Below are 19,645 nucleotides of genomic sequence, written 5' to 3' on the forward strand. Positions count from 1 at the left end.
AAATTTGAGATATACACTACATGGCCAAATGTATGTGGACACCTGCTTGTCAAACATCTCATTCCAAAATCATGGGCATTAATATGGAGTTGGTCCCCCCTTTGCTGCTATAACAGCCTCCACTCTTCTGGGAAGGCTTTCCATTAAATGTTAGAACATTGCTGAGGGGACTTGCTTCCATTCAGACACATGCATTAGTGAGGTCGGGCACTGATGTTGAGGGATTAGGCCTGGCTCGCAGTCGGCGGGCGGTCCAATCCCTAAGGTGTTCAATTGGGTTGAGGTCAAGCCTCTGTGCAGGCCTGTCAAGTTCTTTCACACTGATCTCAACAAACCCTTTCTGTATGGATCTCGCTTTGCTCACGGGGGCATTGTCATGCTGAAACATGAAAGAGCCTTCCCCCAAACTGTTGCCACAAAGTTGGAAGCACACAATCGTCTAGAATGTCATTGTATGCTGTAGCATTAAGATTTCCCTTCACTGGAACTAAGGGGCCTAGCTCGAACCATGAAAAACAGGCCCAGACCATTATTCCTCCTCCACCAAACTTTACAGTTGGCACTATGCATTAGGTCAGGTAGCGTTTTCCTGGCTTTTGCCAAACCCAGATTTGTCCGTCGAACTGCCAGATGGTAAAGGGGGATTAATCACTCCAGAGAACGCGTTTCCAATGCTCCAGAGTCCAATGACCGAAAGCTTTACACCACTCCAGCCGACGCTTGGCATTGCACATGGTGATCTTAGGTTTGTGTGCAGCTGCTCGGCCATGTAAACCCATTTCATGAAGCTCCGAAGGATCAGTTCTTGTGCTGACGTTGCTTTCAGAAGCAGTTTGGAACTCTGTAGTGAGTGTTGCAACTGAGGACAGACGATTTGTTACCAGCTTTAGCACTTGCGGTCTCGTTCTGTGAACTTGTGTGGCCTTCTACTTTGCGGCTAAGCTGTTGTTGCTCCTAGACGTTTCCACTTCACAATAACAGCGCTTACAGTTGACAGGGCAGCTATAGCAGGGCAGAAATTTGAACTGACTTGTTGGAAAAGTGCCATCCTATGATGGTGCCGTGTTGAAAGTCACTGAACTCTTCATTAAGGCCATTCTACTGCCAATGTTTGTCTATGGTGATTGCATAGCTGTGTGCCCGATTTGATACACCTGTCAGCAACGGGTGTGGCTGAAATAGCTGAATCCACTAAATTGAAGGGGTGTCCACATACTTTTGTGTGTGTGTGTATATGTCGCCCAGCCCTAATCTTAATGCGGATTTTAGAATATGCGCATGAGGAAAATATACGCATTTCCCAACCAGTAGTGTATTTCTACCAAAGTCAGTGGGTTATGACGTAATTAACTTCTTCGCTTAAGTTTTCATGTACTGAAAAAAAAATCTAAAGTTCACTGTTTTTCCATCACATTTTCAAATATACTAATAGTTTTGTCACAAAAACTGTTGCATTAAATATAACATGGGCCTACTCTGGTTTTGGCACGTACACTCCCGAACTTGGTCCTAGGGCCCCCAATGGAGCACATTTAGTTTTTTGCCCTAGCGCTACACAGAGGATTCAAATAGTCAAAGCTTGATGATGAGTTGGATATTTGAATCAGCTATCAATTTTAAGCTCTTTTCAAAGAACTGGGGTTGTGTCCTGAATGTATTTTCCACTTCATAGATGTGAAACAGCTACCCATGATAAGTGGTCTCATTCAGGATGTTCACATGAGAAGCTCAGTGGTCATAGCTATTTCTTCTGGGCATTTACAGTATGCTTTACTTATTGTCATGTTTTGAAGATTGTTATGTCATTGTGAGGTTCAAATACATTTTATCTCCCCATGAAACACCTTTAGTGTACTTATCAAAGGCCCATTGTCAGCAACCATCACTTCTGTGTTCCAATGGCACGTTGTGTTAGCCTTTTAAAATGCTAAACTTGGATTAGCTAACGCAACGTGCCATTGGAACACAGGAGTGATGATTGCTCATAATGGGCCTCTGTACGCCTATGTAGATATTCCATAAAAAATCTGCCGTTTCCAGCTACACTAGTAATTTACAACATTAACAATGTCTACTCTGTATTTGATCAATTTGTTGTTATTTTAATGGACAAAAAATGTGCTTTTCTTTAGAAAACAAGGACATTTCTAAGTGACCCCCAAACTTTTGAACAGGTGTGTGTGTGTGTTACTCTGCAAGCATTTCACAACAAACTCTACACCTGTTGTATTTGGCAAAAACATTTTTTTACCTTTTATTTTACTAGGCAAGTCAGTTAAGAACAAATTCTCATATACAATGACGGCCTAGCCCGGCCAAATCCTAACCCGGACGACACTGGGCCAATTGTGCACCGCCCTATGTGGGGTTTTGATTTGGTGTTGAAACTACACAGTGAATATCGTAGATAAAAGCTTTGGGAGAGTGAAGTTAGACATTCCATATAGATGGCTTGTGTGTTTTTAGATTTTAAAGTTGAAATTCATTAGTTCTGGAATGCCCTGTACTTTCCAGTCATGGGCCCAACAGAGAACAGAATACTCATTCATATATTCCTTCCTTTCTAGAACTAGTCTACTGTATCTCTATTCATCATCCCATGACACGATTAACCTGTTGGGAGAAATCTACTGAAGTCTATTGAAATCTGCTTCATAAAGGCCTACCTTAGTATTAGGAAATCTGCTTGGGGACAAATTAACTACAAATATAATATCTTAATTTGATCACTCTGTTACAGAGAATTTTCCTGCACGGCATTAAATGCAAATTGTAGTGTATTTGAGGTTTAAAGTCTTCTAAAGTTTTAAAGTAACTGTCCATTTCAAAATCTCACTAATGCTGTTGATCCTATACTCATATTTGTGGCCAAAGCATAAATAGGAGACCCCCCCCCCCCCCCACGGTATACACCCACACCATTCTGTTGTTGGGGTACGCCAACAACATTCCAACAAGAAGAGGGGGGGGGGGGGCAAATCTGTCATCAGCATCTAGGAGACAAGGCCTCCCCCAAACTATTCAGTAAAATTGCATTCTGTCTCTGTTGTCATTCAGTTAGGCCTGTACTTGATTGAAGGAAAACTATTACAGTCATAGGTCATATTTCATAGAAATCTGGAAACACTGGACAGTTACTTAACAATGTCAGACTTGATTTGCCCTAATAAAACATTTATTAATCCTTACAACAATGTAAATAAAATGTTATACAACGAGTGGGTCTAATCCTGAATGCTGATTGGTTAAAACCACATTCCAGCCGGTGTCCACCGGCTAAATCTATGATGTTAAAATGCCTATTTACTCTTTTCCATCTGACTGCGCAATCCACTGTCTTATCAGCCCAGCCAGGCAATTTATAAACTTGATCTCCACTATAAAAAGCATCTAGACATTATCTCACTTTTTTTTTTAGACTAACATTTAGTTTTCAACAGCGGGGATTTGTTTAAACCTTGCTGTCTCTCTGACATTTTCAACATTGTTTTAACATTCAAATTCGATCTCCAGCTGTCCCATAGTAATGACAGTCTCTGGAGTCAGAACGAGACAGATAGGAAGGCAGCGTTTCTCAGACAGTCAAAATCATGAATCATAATTTTTAGGGATATATATACAAAGAAATGTCAACTGAAAAAAGGTACAACGAATCGAAGTGCAGCTAGTTTGCAGTCTTTCCAGCTTCAGTTTGCAGTGATTGTGTTAGCTGTGTTGTTGGCTAGCTCCTCTGAACAACCGTGTCCTGATGAGAGAGCACATTTTCTACGGCTGGAAAAATCGCTCCTCATTAGTTCATTCTTATGGATGCGTCCGAATAAATGTCTAAACAAATGCAAATGCAGCTACTTTATTATTCTGTCTGCACTGTTTGACGTGACTGTAAGTTAGCCATAGTTGGCTAGCTAGTAAGCAAGGGATAAGAACGTTGCCAGCCAGTATGGCAATAGAACATTTAGAATGACTGGGTTGCTTCCATAGATACAGAACAAAAAGACTGAACGACTGGGTCGTGTCTCTGGCAACGAACGACCAGCCAAACCTAGATTTGTGTCGGGGCTATATCTTGTGGAAGGATGAAATGGTATGAATAAATTCATCAAAATAATGTTTTTAATGAAAATATGTCAACCATTATTTGAAAATGTTGGTAACCCGTTGTATAAAAGTGATAATGCCCTTGAAGCCGGTGTTTGGAGGATATATTGGCACGGTTTGCTGGCCCTTGACTTCAGCTGGGCCTAACAACACCTGTGCCAATATCCTCCAAACAGCAGCTTCTCAGGCATTATCACTTAAATAATCCACATAGTCATTCACATTTGCTGTTGCTGCAGGATTATTTTCCCCATCTCTCTCACATTTGAGATATTTAGCACATACTCTTGTCCAGAGTGACTTACAATAGTGAGTGCATACTACTCTTATCTGTTTCCGCCATTCTAGCCATTTGGGAGATGGGACTCGTGCTCCGCAAATGCAATGCTACCCGCTACCCTTTTTTTCCTCCCTATCACCTTTGCTTTACTTGTCAGCCCATGATTTATTTGCATACACTGCCTTTACAATGCAAAGTTATCAATCATGCTCACAGAGGGTGTTGCATACATTCATTTCAACTGAGGGGGATGGGAGAAAAAAAGCTAGCTTATAGACTCACCATGACACTGCCAAGCTATAACTCTCGACATTGTGATGTGTTGATGTCAAAGGACTATTAACATTAATTACTACACAAAAAATGTAAAGAGTTTGATTCCAGAAATGGTCCCAATGATAAAGTGAGCAACAATGACAGGCCAAACATTTGCATTCATTCTCAAATCAGCCTCGTCACTGGCATCAAAGAAAGGTGACCTTCCTTGGACAAACAGCTATTTATTTACATAATTCAGTATCACCCCCGTAATGTAATATTTGTTCTCCTGGACAGGGACACTAAAGTCGTTAGCAGAGCGATGGCTGCTAGCTACCTCCCTCAAACTGGTTAACACAACCCAGCAGGCCTTTAGATGCAAAACATACAGTAAATACTGATTAGTGCTGCTAACCATCCTCCATCTGTACTGAAGGTTGATGAGACAGGAAGACTCTACAGAAAGGAATGGCTGGGGTGTATCACACATGTACCAGCCGGTTACACACCACAACCTACCATCCAACCGTAGCTTCTACTCTACACACCACAACCTACCTGCAGACCTGGCCATTGTTCTCATCACGCAGAGCGGAAAGGCAAAGGCCACGCTTTGTGACTCACTGAGAGCAAAGTCAATGCGTTTTTTTGTTTTCTAATGCTCAGGGTGTGTGGCTGTTCCCTAGTGTGATATTTATTTCAGCTACTGTAGTGATGCAGCTAAATAATGACCACACTGGGGAGGCACCTAGCCTGACGCAACATACCACGTGGTACAATGGAAAACGAGTAACCTAGTTATACAGAGTTTGGGTTGTTAGCCAGGCTAGGGGCAAACCTTCACTTTATTTAGTCACACTTCATTCAGTTCAGTCCCTTTTTGATTTACACAACCATACTGTGTATTCCTGTCCCGTCATACTAATATGATTCAGTCATGGTCTGCCCTTTCATCCTGGCCATTAAGCAGATGGGCCAAATGTAAAGGCCAGTCATTCTATGTATAACTATAGGCCTACTGAAGACCAAAGTGCCACATCCATTGTTGTCAACTGATTTATACTGGTTTAATTGGAAGGAATGGTATGGTTCATGTGTCTAACTGTATGTCAGTTCTTAGGCTTTAAAAGGGCATCTGAACAAATTAACCTTAATCAAGTCCGGCAACGTGAATATGTACAAATAAATGATGTCTTGCTTATCATATTCACACATTTTTATACATTTCGCTGTCCAGCTGTGGTCTCACATTTTCCATGTTGTTCTGAAGACTATTAAGAGGACACCTGGGATGTTTATGCACATACATTACAGAAATGGAAACTGACAGATGGGATGGATCAGTCTGGATCAGCCCCCCCCCCCCCACACACACACACACACACACATCATACAGACACAAGGCATGCACACACGTCCACACATACTGCCCTGATGGGTGCCGACAGGCAGAAACATAGGCAGCTGTGTTTATCTAGCCAAGTATCTGGGGTTGGGCCTCTTCTACTCTGTTCTACCACTGCCTGGTCCGGTCCTTAAAAGCACATTCACCACTGGCTGCCTGCCACCCCGCCGATAGGAAGTTTGATACGATATTCTTTCCTCTCTTGTCTTTGAGATATGGCTGCATATCCTTTAGCTATTCATGGTAAACGCTTCCATAGATACTCTCACTGGCTTTTGGGATTGTTATCGTGCCTCACAAAACCGATAGCATTTTAGTGGTGTTAGTGCTATGTAGGCATTATAGCACTAACTGTCATAAGACTGTCATAGCAGCTGTCATTAGGAGTTATAACAGCTAATGTCTGTTTATGACTGTTATGACTTACCCGGTCCGGTAACTTTACTGGGAAATAACCTTATTTGCATACTGTACATATGCTAACCTGGAATATTATATATTCTCTTTTGAGCCCTAAAATGATTAAAAAGAAGTATGCCCTAAGATAAATGTAATTGGCAGTCATTTCTCTTCATTGAGTCACTGCCTTGCTGTCCAGTCTCACTGGCTGTTTTAAATTAAAGGCCCAGTGCAGTCATAAATGAGATTGTCCTGTATTTTGTATATATTTCCACACTACTGTATGATGTTGGAATAATATTGTGAAAATTATGATAATGCCATTTTAGTGTAAGAGCTGTTTGAAAAGACTGGCTGAAATAATTTCAGTCTGTTTTGGTGGGATGGAGTTTTAGCCTGCCTGGTAACATCAGGCGGTAAATTAATTAATACACCAATAAGAAAGAGTTCCAAACCTCTCTGCCAATAACAGCTAGTTTTCAGTTCTCCCCTCCCACTCAGACCACTCCCAGACAGTCCTATCAAATTCTTGCTTGAGAAATGGCTCTTTGCTAAGAAGCTATTTTGATATTGAGCTGCATTGGACCTTTAACTTAGTTTTCTCCATTCTACATCAATAAAGCTATGACCATAAGCTATAAATATATGCTAAATGGCATATACACTGAGTATACCAAACATTAGGAACACCTTCCTAATATTGAGTTGCACCCCCATTTTTTTCCCCTCAGAACAGCCTCAATTTGTCGGGGTGTGGACTCTACAATGTGTCGAAAGCATTCCACAGGGATGCTGGTCCATGTTGATTCCAATGCTTCCCACAGTTGTGTCAAGTTGGGTGGTGGACCATTCTTGATACACACAAACTCTTGACACAGACCGCTGTGGCTGGCACCTACTACCATACCCCGTTCTAAGGCACTTAAATCTTTTGTCTTGCCCATTCACCCTATGGATGGCACACATACACAATCCATGTCTGAATTGTGTCATTGTTTAAAAATCCTTCTTTAACCTGTCTCCTCCCCTTAATCTACATTGATTTGAAGTGGATTTAACAAGTGTCATCAATAAGGGATCATAGACTGACCAGGTGAATCCAGGTGAAAGCTATCTCATGGAAAGATCAAATACATTTTTTATTACTCACGTGCGCCGAGTACAACAGGTGAAATACTTACTTATGAGCCCCTAACGTACAACGCAGTTTTAAAAAATATGGATAAGGAAAAAAAGTAACAAGTAATTAAAGAACAGAAGTAAAATAACAATAGCGATACTATATACAGGGGGGTACAGGTACAGAGTCAATGTGCAGGGGCACCGGTTAGTTGAGGTAATATGTACATGTAGGTAGAGTTATTAAAGTGACTATGCATAGATGATAACAACAGAGTAGCAGCGGTGTAAAATGGGGGGCAATGCAAATAGTCTGGGTAGCCGTTTTGATTAGGTGTTCAGGAGTCTTATGGCTTGAGGGTGGAAGCTGTTTAGAAGCCTCTTGGACCTAGACTTGGCACTCTGGTACCGCTTGCCGTGCGGTAGCAGAGAGAGATATATGACTAGGGTGGCTGGAGTCTTTGACAATTTTTAGGGCCTTCCTCGAACACCGCCTGGTATAGAGGTCCTGGATGGCAGGAAGCTTGGCCCCAGTTATGTACTGGGCCATATGCACTACCCTCTGTAGCGCCTTGCGGTCGGAGGCCGAGCAGTTGCCATACCAGGCAGTGATGCAACCAGTCAGGATGCTCTCGATGGTGCAGCTGTAGAACCTTTTGAGGAACTGAGGACCCATGCCAAATCTTTTCAGTCTCCTTAGGGGGAATAGTTTTTGTCATGCCCTCTTCACGACTGTCTTGGTGTGCTTGGACCATGTTGGTGATGTGGACACCAAGGAACTTGAAGCTCTCAACCTGCTCCACTGCAGCCCCGTCGATGAGAATGGGGGCGTGCTCGGTCCTCTTTTTCCTTTAGTGGACAGTCATCTACTTTGTCTTGATCACATTGAGGGAGAGGTTGTTGTCTGACCTCCTCCCTAATAGGCTGTCTCATCATTGTCGGCAAACTTAATGGTGTTGGAGTCGTGCCTGGCCATGTAGTCATGAGTGAACAGGGAGTACAGGAGGGGACTGAGTTGATCCTGTGTTGAGGATCAGCATGGCGGATGTGTTGTTACCTACCCTTACCACCTGGGGACGGCCCATCAGGAAGTCCAGGATCCAGTTGCAGAGGGAAGTGTTTAGTCCCAGAGTCCTTAGCTTATTGATGAGCTTTGATAGCACTATGGTGTTGAACGCTGAGCTGTAGTCATTGAATAGCATTCTCACATAGGTGCTCCCTTTGTCCAGGTGGGAAAGGGCAGTGTGGAGTGTAATAGAGATTGCGTCATCTGTGGATCTGTTTGGGCGGTATGCAAATTGGAGTGGGTCTAAGGTTTCTGGGATAATGGTGTTGATGTGAGCCATGACCAGCCTTTCAAAGCGCTTCATGGCTACAGATGTGAGTGCTATGGGTCGGTAGTCATTTAGGCAGGTTACCTTAGTGTTCTTGGGCACAGGCACTATGGTGGTCTGCTTAAAACATGTTGGTATTACAGACTCGGACAGGGAGAGGTTGAAAATGTCAATGAAGACATTTGCCAGTTGGTTAGCGCATGCTCGTAGTACACGTCCTGGTAATCCGTCTGGCCCTGCGGCCTTGTGAATGTTGACCTGTTTAAAGGTCTTACTCACATCGGCTGCGGAGAGCGTGATCACACAGTCTTCTGGAACAGCTGGTGCTCTCATGCATGTTTCAGTGTTATTTGCCTCGAAGCGAGCACAGAAGTAGTTTAGCTCGTCTGGCAGGCTCGTGTCACTGGGCAGCTCTCGGCTGTGCTTCCCTTTTGTCGTCTGTAATGGTTTGCAAGCCCTACCACATCTGACGAGCATCAGAGCCGGTGTAGTACGATTCGATCTTAGTCCTGTATTGATGCTTTGCCTGTTTCATGGTTCGTCGGCGGGCATAGCGGGATTTCTTATAAGCTTCAGGGTTAGAGTCCTGCTCTTTGAAAGCGGCAGCTCTAGCCTTTAGCTCAGTGCGGATGTTGCCTGTAATCCATGGCTTCTGGTTGGGGTATGTACGTACTGTCACTGTGAGGATGACATCATCGATGCACTTATTGATGAAGCCAATGACTGATGTGTACTTCAATGCCATCGGAGGAATCCCGGAACATATTCCAGTCTGTGCTAGCAAAACAGTCCTGTAGCTTAGCATCTGCTTCATCTGACCATTTTTTTTATTGATCTAGTCACTAGTGCTTCCTGCTTTAATTTTTGCTTGTAAGCAGGAATCAGGAGGATATCATTTTGGTCATATTTGCCAAATGGAGGGCGAGGGAGAGCTTTGTATGCATCTCTGTGTGTGGAGTAAATGTGGTCCAGAGTTGTTTTTCTCTCTCTCTCTGGTTGCACATTTAACATGCTAATAGACATTTGGATTTAAGTTTCCCTGCATTACAGTCCCCATCTACTAGGCGCGCCACCTCTGGGTGAGCATTTTCTTGTTTGCTTATGACAAAATACAGCTCATTCAATGCTGTCTTCGTGCCAGCCTCTGACTGTGGTGGTATGTAAACAGCTATGAAAAATACAGATTAACTCTCTAGGTAGATTGTGTGGTCTACAGTTTATCTCAGGCGAGCAATACCTCGAGACTTCCTTAGATATCGTGCACCAGCTGTTATTTACAAAAATCCATAGTCATCCGCCCCTTGTCTTACCAGATGCCGCTGTTCTGTCCTGCCGATACAGCGTATAACCAGCCAGCTGTATGTTGATAGTGTCGTCATTCAGCCACGACTCCGTGAAGCATAAGATATTACAGTTTTGAATGTCCCTTTAGTATTTAATCTTCCGCGTCGGTTATAGATTTATTCTCCAAAGATTGCATGTTTGCTAGCAGAATGGAAGGAAGTGGGGGTTTATTCGATCGCCTACGAATTCTCAAAATGCAGCCTGCCTTCCGGCCCCTTTTTCTCCGCCTCCTCTTCACGCAAATCACAGGGATCTGGGCCTGTTCCCGAGAAAGCAGTATATCGTTCGCGTCGGGGTCGTCAGACTCGTTAAAGGGAAAAAAAGGATTCTGCCAGTCCGTGGTGAGTAATCGCAGTCCTGATGTCCAGAAGTTATTTTTGGTCATAACAGACGGTAGCGGCAACATTATGTACAAAATAAGTAAAAAAAACAAGTTACAAACAACGCAAATAAACAAACAAAAAACACAATCGGTTGGGGACACGTAAAACGTCTGCTGCCTTCTCCGGCGCAGGTGTTCTTAATATTTTGTATGCTCAGTATATTTGTTTTATTTTTTAACTTTCTATTTGATCTTTAATGCACTTTGAGATTATTCTTGTATAAGGAAGTGCTTTAAAAATGTAATTATTCTTATTATGAAATATGATGTTTGAGAGTAGTGCAGTTTGTTTCTGTATCACAAGATGCTTCCCACTCTCTCGAGTTTCACTACTCAGTTCTTAGTGTCTGTGATTCAACTCAGCCCCCAAGCTGTGGTTTTCCCCTCTACATTTGCATTGGAAGTTTACAGTTATGAACACTGTCCCTTCTACGTAACTAGGCTAAGTACAGCAACAACCTATGGTGTGCGTGTCCCTCTCTCGGCCCCTAAGCCAGCTGATGTCATGCGACATTCCACACAGTTAGACGGCCCCAAAATGACCTGGGGTCAGACAGGAGCAAGCGGCTTGACTACTGCTAATGTTCAGTACTGATTTATATACAGTGCTGGTGTTCTGTGAGAACAAACACTAGACTTGGGTATGTTCATAATGACACACTATTCCCTAGGCCTATATAGGACACTACTTCGGGCCATATTGATGTCATGGGTTCTGTCCAAAAGTAAAGCACTGTACAGGGACTATAGGGCGCAATTTCAGATAGGTCCCACTGGATATGTTTGATGATTTGACATTTTAAAGTGTATTGGTCTCATCCCATTGGTCTCCATCTTTGATTCTAGGTAGCCAATCAGACGCTCCACACAGACAGCCCAGACCTGCCGGAATGTTTCCAGCTGTCAGTGCTGTCATGGCTGCCTTGTGTGTACCTGTGGCTTGCTTGCCCCCCCTACCTCTTCTACCTCCAGAGGAACAACAAGGGTTACATCATGATGTCCATCCTTAACAGAGTGAAAACGGTGAGGGACCACACCACGCACTGGGCTGCTGTATGCGGACATGCATACGCTGTCTTTCTCTCCGTCTCTCTGTCTCCGTCTCTCTCTCGATGCAATACTGTTTGTTGCCAGAGATTCATACCCTGTTTCGTGGCCCTTATTAGATTATTTAGTTGATGCGCGATAGGGGAATAGTAGAACTGGTTATCAGACAGGCTAATGACCAGTACTGGGAAACGTACCAGACATTCAAGCTTGTTCAGACAGTTTAGATGGGTTTTGATCAAATTACTCCTGCTCAGTTTTGGGTTTATTTCTTTCTCTCTTTCTCGCCCTTCCCCTTTCCTCCTCTAGGTCTTTGGGTTGGTGTTGTGGATCGTGTGTTGGACAGATCTTTTCAGCACCTTCCATGAGCTGCGGCAGGGGGACACAAAGCCACCCATCTACTTCGTCACTCCGCTGGTGGTCGGCATGACGATGGTACTTGTACACAACAAACAGGGCGTGGCGTTGTAAACATGCAGTACAGTCCTACAGTGCTCAACTCACTTCCTGAAAAATACCTTATTTTTGGGGTCTTGTTGCTTAGTGACCAGTATTTTGAATCCATAAGTTGTCAATCAATCATGTATGTATTGTTGCAACCTGGACTCAGGGGTAGACGTAACATAGTAACCGGAAATCTGGGACACTCAAATTAGTATAATATGTTTGGTATGGTATGTATTAATTTATGGATGTCCATCATCCATTTTGTATGATAAGTTAAGATTTACAATTCAAGTTTTATTAGTCGTGCGGGATACGCATGGTATACATTGTCCAATGAAATGCTTACTTGCAGGTTCCTTCCCGACAATGCAACAACCATAAAAAATAGTACAAAATAAGAATACGAACATGAAGTAAATGGCAGTAGAATAGATTAACAATTTTAGTATACATATAATACAGGAAGGCACAATTTATAGTAAAATATTTACATGTGTTTTGGGGAAGGGGGGATGGAGAGCAAGTGTTTAACTAGAGCACTATAATAAGAGTCTGGTAGCAGCAGTTGTAATGTGTGCTAAGGTGCAGAGAATCAGAGAATCAGAGCAGGTGGTCAGTCCAGTTCAACTGTTCAGCAGTCTGATGGCTTGAAGATAGAAACTGTTTCTGAGCCTTTTGGTGTCAGACCTCATGCTCTGATACCGTCTGCTAGACGGTAAGGGAGAGAACAGCTCGTGGCTGGGTTGTGTGGGGTCCTTGATGATGCTGCGTGCCTTCCTCGGCACCATTTTGTGTAACGTCCCGGATGGATGGAAGCTCAGCCTCCGTGACGACCACGTTTCGAGTAGATGTACTGGATGGGTGGAAGCACAGTCCCAATTCGTATCACATGTTACGAATTGCAATTAATACAATATGTTACAAATTTGCAATATGTATGATATGTTACAAATTCTAATTTGTTGTAGCTAGCATTAGCTAGGAGGCGAACGCTAATGTTAACTAGGTGGCTAACATTAGCTAAGTTGGGGTTAAGGTTAGGAGTTATGTTAAAGGATTGTTGGGAAGGGGAAGCTAAAATGCTAAGTAGTTGTAAAGTAGATAAAAAAGTAGTAAGTAGTTGCTAATCAGCTAAAATGCTAAAGTTGTCCGTGATGAGATTCGAACGCGCAACCTTTGGGTTGCTAGACGTTCGCTTTATACGCTTATCCATCCATAACGAACAACCACTGTTTTTGCCTTAAGTAACCTTCCCTCTTATGTAACCATACCAAAGATAACATATCATCATACTAAGTTGAGTGTCCCAGATTTTTGTTTACTATGTTACGTCTAGTCTATGAGACCAGCCTGATTGTTGTGTTTGTAGATGATTAGATTGTCATTGTATTCCATTAGCCTTTACAGTATGTTGCGCGCTCTGAGGTGTAGAATAAGCCTAGTGAACATGCTGTTATTCACAGGCAGTTGCTATGCTGGTTCACAAGTTTTTTCTTCTATCTCACATTTCTGTCTCTCATGCCCTATGCATGAGTGAGCGAAGGAGAGAGTAGAGCTTAGATGCATGTTCACCTTTACATGCCCTGTGTGTTTCTGTGCTTATCTAAATCGTGTTCACTCAACGCCTCGCTCCCTCACTCTCCCATTCTCCCTCCTCTCTTTCTCAGCTGCTAGCTTTGTTTCTGATACAGTTTGAGAGGTTGAAGGGGGTCCAGTCTTCAGGGATTTTATTTATATTCTGGTTCCTGTCGGTGCTGTGTGCCATAGTGCCTTTCCGCTCCAAGATCCTACAGGCCAAATATCAGGTGAGATCAGGGTTTCCCCTAATGTCTACTGTATAGGCTCTGGTGAAGGAGATGTTTAAAATGTATAGATGTCTCCATCTCCCTCAGCTTTCTCCTTCTTCTTTTCCCTCTCTCAAAACATGGTTACCACCCCCCTCTTCCTCCTCCTTCCTTCCCTCCCTCTCCTTCCCTGGCTAAAGAACTTACGGTTGGTTGTTTTGGGGGTTAGGCAGGGCCGAGGTTGGGTGGAGAGAGTGAGCAAGAGAGCGAGAGAGGAGAAATAGTAGGTCTGTTGTCCTAGCGACCTGCAGGGCCTTAGCCGTCTTATCTAACCTAACCTACTGAGGGCTGTCTAATACTCTAACATAATCTAATGCCCTAACAGCTAGCCAGAGCTACACTGGGGCCAAACCAGGTCAAACCATGCTAACATCAGTCCTGTGGTCTGCTCTGGCTATTTACAATCCCATTGATCCTACCAATTAGCCCCTAGTTGTGTTTTATATATTTTATTTAAAATGACTGAATGGCTTGTGGTCAGGGAGACAAAATAATGATTTTGGATGACTTAGTTGTTTTTAGCTCAGCAGGGTTTGGGGGGACTGATCATCGATATGTAAGATAGCGTTTTAGGAGACTAGGACAGTTAGTGTATTGTCTGTCAGCTTCCTTAAGAAATGGCTTTCATAACAAAATGTCCTCCAACAGGTCAATACAGTCTTTCTCTGTTCTTGTGTTTCAGAGTGAAATTTCAGACAAGTTGCGCTTCACCACATTCTATTTCTACTTCAGCCTGATCGTAGCCGAGCTTATCCTCTCTTGCTTCAATGAGAAACCTCCACTTTTCTCCAACATAGACACAGACCCCGTGAGTCAACAATACACACACACACACACACACACACACACACACACACACACACACACACACACACACACACACTGTGACCTTATTCTGCCATTTTCTCCTCAGAATCCTTGTCCTCAATCAACTGCTGGTTTCCTCTCCACTATGACCTTCTGGTGGTTCACTAGGTAACATGATTTCCCCCATACAACACATACTGTACAACAATTATGCCTTGGTGCAGGATTGTCTTATCCTATACATTTGTATGGCTTGTAGCTATTTCATGTTCAATGTATGTTATTCCCACAAGTAATCAGTACATTTGATCAATAATCAATGGAACCGCCAACAAGTCTTCTCTCTGTGCCCTGGTTTCCTGGACACGGATAAAGCCTTTTCCAGGATCTTGCACTTCATGAAGTTCCACTAATGTGTTGTGTCCCTCTCTGTCCCAGCATGGCCATTAAGGGCTATAAGAACCCTCTGGAAGCCAAAGACCTGTGGTCACTGAACAAGAGGGACAGCTCAGAGGTGGTCGTCCCCAAGCTACTGCGGGAGTGGGAGGTGGAGCAAGCCAAGGCTCACAGGTAGGGAGGGAGCAAAGGAGGGTGGGGGTAGAATGGGAAACTGAAAAACTATTATTATGCTGAACAGAAATATAAATGCAACATGCAACAATTTCAATGTTTTTACTGAGTTACAGTTCATATAAGGAAATCAGTCAATTGAAATAAATTAATTCGGCCCTAATCTATGGATTTCACATGACTGGGAATACAGATATGCATCTGTTGGTCATAGACACCTTTTTTTTTAAAAGGTAGGGGCGTGGTTCAAAAAACCAGTCAGTATCTTGTGTGACCACAATTTGCCTTATGCAGATCGACACATCACCTTCGCATAGAGTTGATCAGGCTGTTGGTTGTGGAATGTTGTCCCACTCCTCTTCAATGGCTCTGCGAATCTGATGGATATGGGCGGAATTGGAACACGCTGTCGTACACGTCGATTCAGAGCATCCCAATAATGCTCAATGGGTGACATGTCTGGTGGGAATGCAGGCCATGGAAGAACTGGCACATTTTCAGCTTCTAGGAATTGTGTACAGATCCTTGCAACATGGGGCCGTGCATTATCATGCTGAAACATGAGGTGATGGAGGCGGATGAATGGCACGACAATGGGCCTCAGGATCTTGTCACGGTATCTCTGTGCATTCAAATTGCCATTGATAAAATGCAGTTGTGTTCGTTGTCCGTAGCTTATACCTGCCCATACAATAACCCCACCGCCACCAAAGGGCATTCTGTTCACAACGTTGACATCAGCAAACAGCTCGCCTACACAACGTCATCTGCCTGGTACAGTTGAAACCGGGATTCATCCGTAAAGAGCACACTTCTCCAGCATGCCAGTGGCCATCGAAGGTGTGCATTTGCCCACTGAAGTCGGTTACGACGCTGAACTGCAGTCAGGTCAAGACTCTGGTGAGGATGACGAGCACGCAGATGAGCTTCCCTGAAACGGTTTCTGACAGTTTGTGCAGAAATCCTTAGTTTGTGCAAACCCACAGTTTCATCAGCTGTTTGGGTGGCAGGTCTAAATCTGCACATTTTAGAGTGGCCTTGTATTGTCCCCAGCACAAGGTGCACCTGTGTAATGATCATGCTGTTTAATCAACTTCTTGATATTCCACACCTGTCAGGTGGATGGATTATCTTGGCAAATGAGAAATGCTCACTAACACGGATGTAAACACATTTGTGCATAACATTTTAGCGAAATAAGCATTTCTGGGATCTTTTATTTCAGCTCATTAACACTTTACATGTTGCGTTTTATATTTTTGTTCAGTGTGTATTTCTAAGAAATGTAGATTTGAGACCATCATCCAAATTTCCTTTAATCTTTCCTGTAATGGACATATTCTATTTGGTGATTCTTATCTCAAAGGCTTCCAATGTTTTCACAACTTTTTTTGTTTTAATTCATTTTTTCACAGTTTGAAAATCAGTACCCTTATATCCTTATTTTACTTGTTACAACAACATTGACCCAGCAGTATGACTGTGTAGAGAAGGGTTTCTCTTGTTTAAGGTTACACAGCCAAATGACACAGCCTAAGTCAACAGTAGTTTGCCCTTTCACATCATTCCCAGTACTGTGGAGAGCTGTAGGAGGAAGTTGTCTTTATGGGATCTGAGTGTGCATGCTTGTGTTTGTACATGTGCACGTATGTGTGAGAAAGATAAAGTGTGTTCTTCATGTGGCGCCAGCCAGTATCGCTCATATCTGTTAAACTTGTTAGGATAGTAACCACTGGATTGTGCGGCAACTTTGAGCATTTAATATGTTGAGTCAGTGTCTCTGCATCTCTGGTCTTGGGTGGAAAACACAGTAGTAAAGCAAACATGCTAGTATCAAAGACAGAAATAGCACCACAGATCAGTAAGATGAGTTGGAGAGAAATGGAACATTGTGTGTTTACATCATACAGAGAATTCCAACAGGCTGCTGCAGTGAATTAAAAAAACTGGAATGTGACTGGAAAGCAGTGGAGTGAAAATCTGGCTGGTATAGCCTGGCTGGTAGCCATATTAAGCCTGCTTTCTGCTCCGAGCACAGATTACCTGCTTTTTCTCTGATAAAAGACAACAATTGCTATAATTCATCCCAATCCTACGATATTAATAATTGATTGGATTTATATAAAGTTTTTCTTTGAAAAGGTCTTGTCTTCCACTTTAACTTATCAAAGCAGGTGGCTACCACAAAAACCTTAACTAGAAAGCTTTCTGCTTAAACTTGTCAAACACGCTTTCAAGAGCAAAATACTATTAGCTGAAACTGCTATCTGCTTCAGCTTATTAAACAGTTTGCTGTCACTAGTAATTTCCTTGTTTTTGAAAGAAAAGTTTTTAAAAAATTTTGATTTTTAAATAACATAAAATTCATCAGAAATACAGTGTAGACATTGTTAATGTTGTAAATGACTATTGTAGCTGGAAACGGCAATTTTTTTTATTCAGTTGGGCCCATAACTGGAAAGTACAGGGCATTCCAGAACTAATGGAATTCAACTTTAAAATGTTTCTTAACTGCACTGACTTTGCAGAAAGCTGCTTTATTGAGGAAAGTTTTGAAAACTGTGAGATGTGGTTGTTGTACGTAGCTACCTTAAGGTGAATACACTAACTGTAAGAGCGTCTGGGAAATGACAAAAATGTAAATATAAATCTTGTCCAAACACACTTGACACCAGCTTGGGAGTGTCTGCTGAATGCTGAACTCTAACCTCCATCATTGTTCCAAACATTCTCTTTGGCTCTCGCTCGCTCTCATGTTCGCTCGCTCTTTCACTACTCTTCAGTTTCTCTGCCAAGTTCTGTCTGGTTTTCCTTCAGTGAACAGAAGAACCAGTAAAGTGATATGAAAGAGAGACCTAAGCCTGTAATTGCTCAAACCTGTTTAGAGGTGTGAGGGAGGGCTGTGTTTCATTGACTGTAGGAATCCAACCCCTCCACATTCCGATTGTGTGAGAAAATCATGCGTAAATATACAGTATATCTGCTAACTTCATGTTCAAGGGTAGAAACTGGATTTGATGAATGCTTCTTCTACTTCGAACCTATTTCCACCCCTTCTCTCCACAGTGCTGAGGACCAGTCCACCCAGGCTCTGTACTCCAAACCTCCGCCAGCGGGAGAGTCCAACCATGTAGGGGGGGGAGAGCAGTCCTGAGGAGGTGGAGGTGTTGCTGTCCAAACAAAAAGACCCCAAGAAGCCCTCCTTCCTCCGTTCCCTCATCAAGGCCTTTGGACCCTACTTCCTCATCGGATCTGCATTTAAACTCCTACAGGACCTCATCACCTTCGTCAACCCACAGCTCCTCAAGTAAATAGAGCACTACGCAGCATTATAAACCCTTATGAAGCCTTACCAAGTCTATATGTCAAATGCAGATGAACATGCTGAATGTGGTCTGAATAAAGATAAAGTTCTGAGAAAAGAAGAAGATAAGAATATAAGCTGATTTAGTACAGCAGCAGTATTTCCTGTATCACACCCATCATAGGGGTGGGTGTTTTGTTTCCTTGTAGCTTTACAGAGTGCGCAGCTATCTAAGCCCCTTTTAACGAGTGTTTTAAAAGAAAAGGAAAAGCTGCACAGTCTAGTAGCTCCGATGTAATAATCTTTTTACCAACGTGGGCAGGGTAGTAGTCTAGCGATTAAGCTGTTGGGCCAGTAACCCAGAGCTGTCTAGTTGAAATCTCTTGGTATGCCCTTGAGCAAGGCACTTAACCCTAATTGCACCTGTAAGTCGCTCTGGATAAGAGCGTCTGCTAAATGACTCAAATGTTTAAACAAATATTCTCACTACCCCAGTGTTTCCACTGGAGAGGATTCACCTGGACAGTATTTACCTATGTGGTTTATGGAAGGACAAAATCTACCTACATTAACGATGTGTCATGGTCTCTTATTTCCAGGAAAAATATTATTTGCATGTTGATTGGTCTACGTCCTTATGGTCCTCATCGGCTGTCGAGTTGTTTTATTTGTTTGCGATGTAAAGCCGATTTGCAAATGTGTTCCCTGTGTAGGCTGTCATGAAAGTGTGTGTTTGAATGATGGAAGGCTTTCTGTGAAGCATAAACCCATCCACACTACCAGCCAAAAGTTTGGGCACACATACTCATTTATTTTTTACTATTTTCTACATTGTAGAATAATAGTGAAGACATCAAAACTATGAAATAACACATATGGAATGTAGTAACCCAAAAAGTGTTTATATTTTAGAATCTTCTAAGTAGCCACCCTTTGCCTTGATGACAGCTTTGCAAACTCTTGGCATTCTCTCAACCAGCTACATGAGGTAGTCACCTAGAATGCAT

General features: G+C 42.8%; 1 protein-coding gene across 1 annotated transcript in view; it reads left to right on the forward strand.

The window, feature by feature from the left end:
* Positions 1-19,645, forward strand: part of abcc3 (ATP-binding cassette, sub-family C (CFTR/MRP), member 3) — a 67,012-nt gene that overhangs the window by 25,685 nt on the left and 21,682 nt on the right. The window contains 8 exon segments of the mRNA XM_029764808.1: positions 11,466-11,642; positions 11,976-12,101; positions 13,781-13,918; positions 14,640-14,765; positions 14,871-14,932; positions 15,203-15,334; positions 18,401-18,466; positions 18,468-18,641. Coding sequence (XP_029620668.1) covers positions 11,466-11,642; positions 11,976-12,101; positions 13,781-13,918; positions 14,640-14,765; positions 14,871-14,932; positions 15,203-15,334; positions 18,401-18,466; positions 18,468-18,641 — 1,001 coding nt within the window.

This window comes from Salmo trutta, chromosome 10, assembly GCF_901001165.1.
Source record: "Salmo trutta chromosome 10, fSalTru1.1, whole genome shotgun sequence".
Taxonomy (NCBI): Eukaryota; Metazoa; Chordata; class Actinopteri; order Salmoniformes; family Salmonidae; genus Salmo; species Salmo trutta.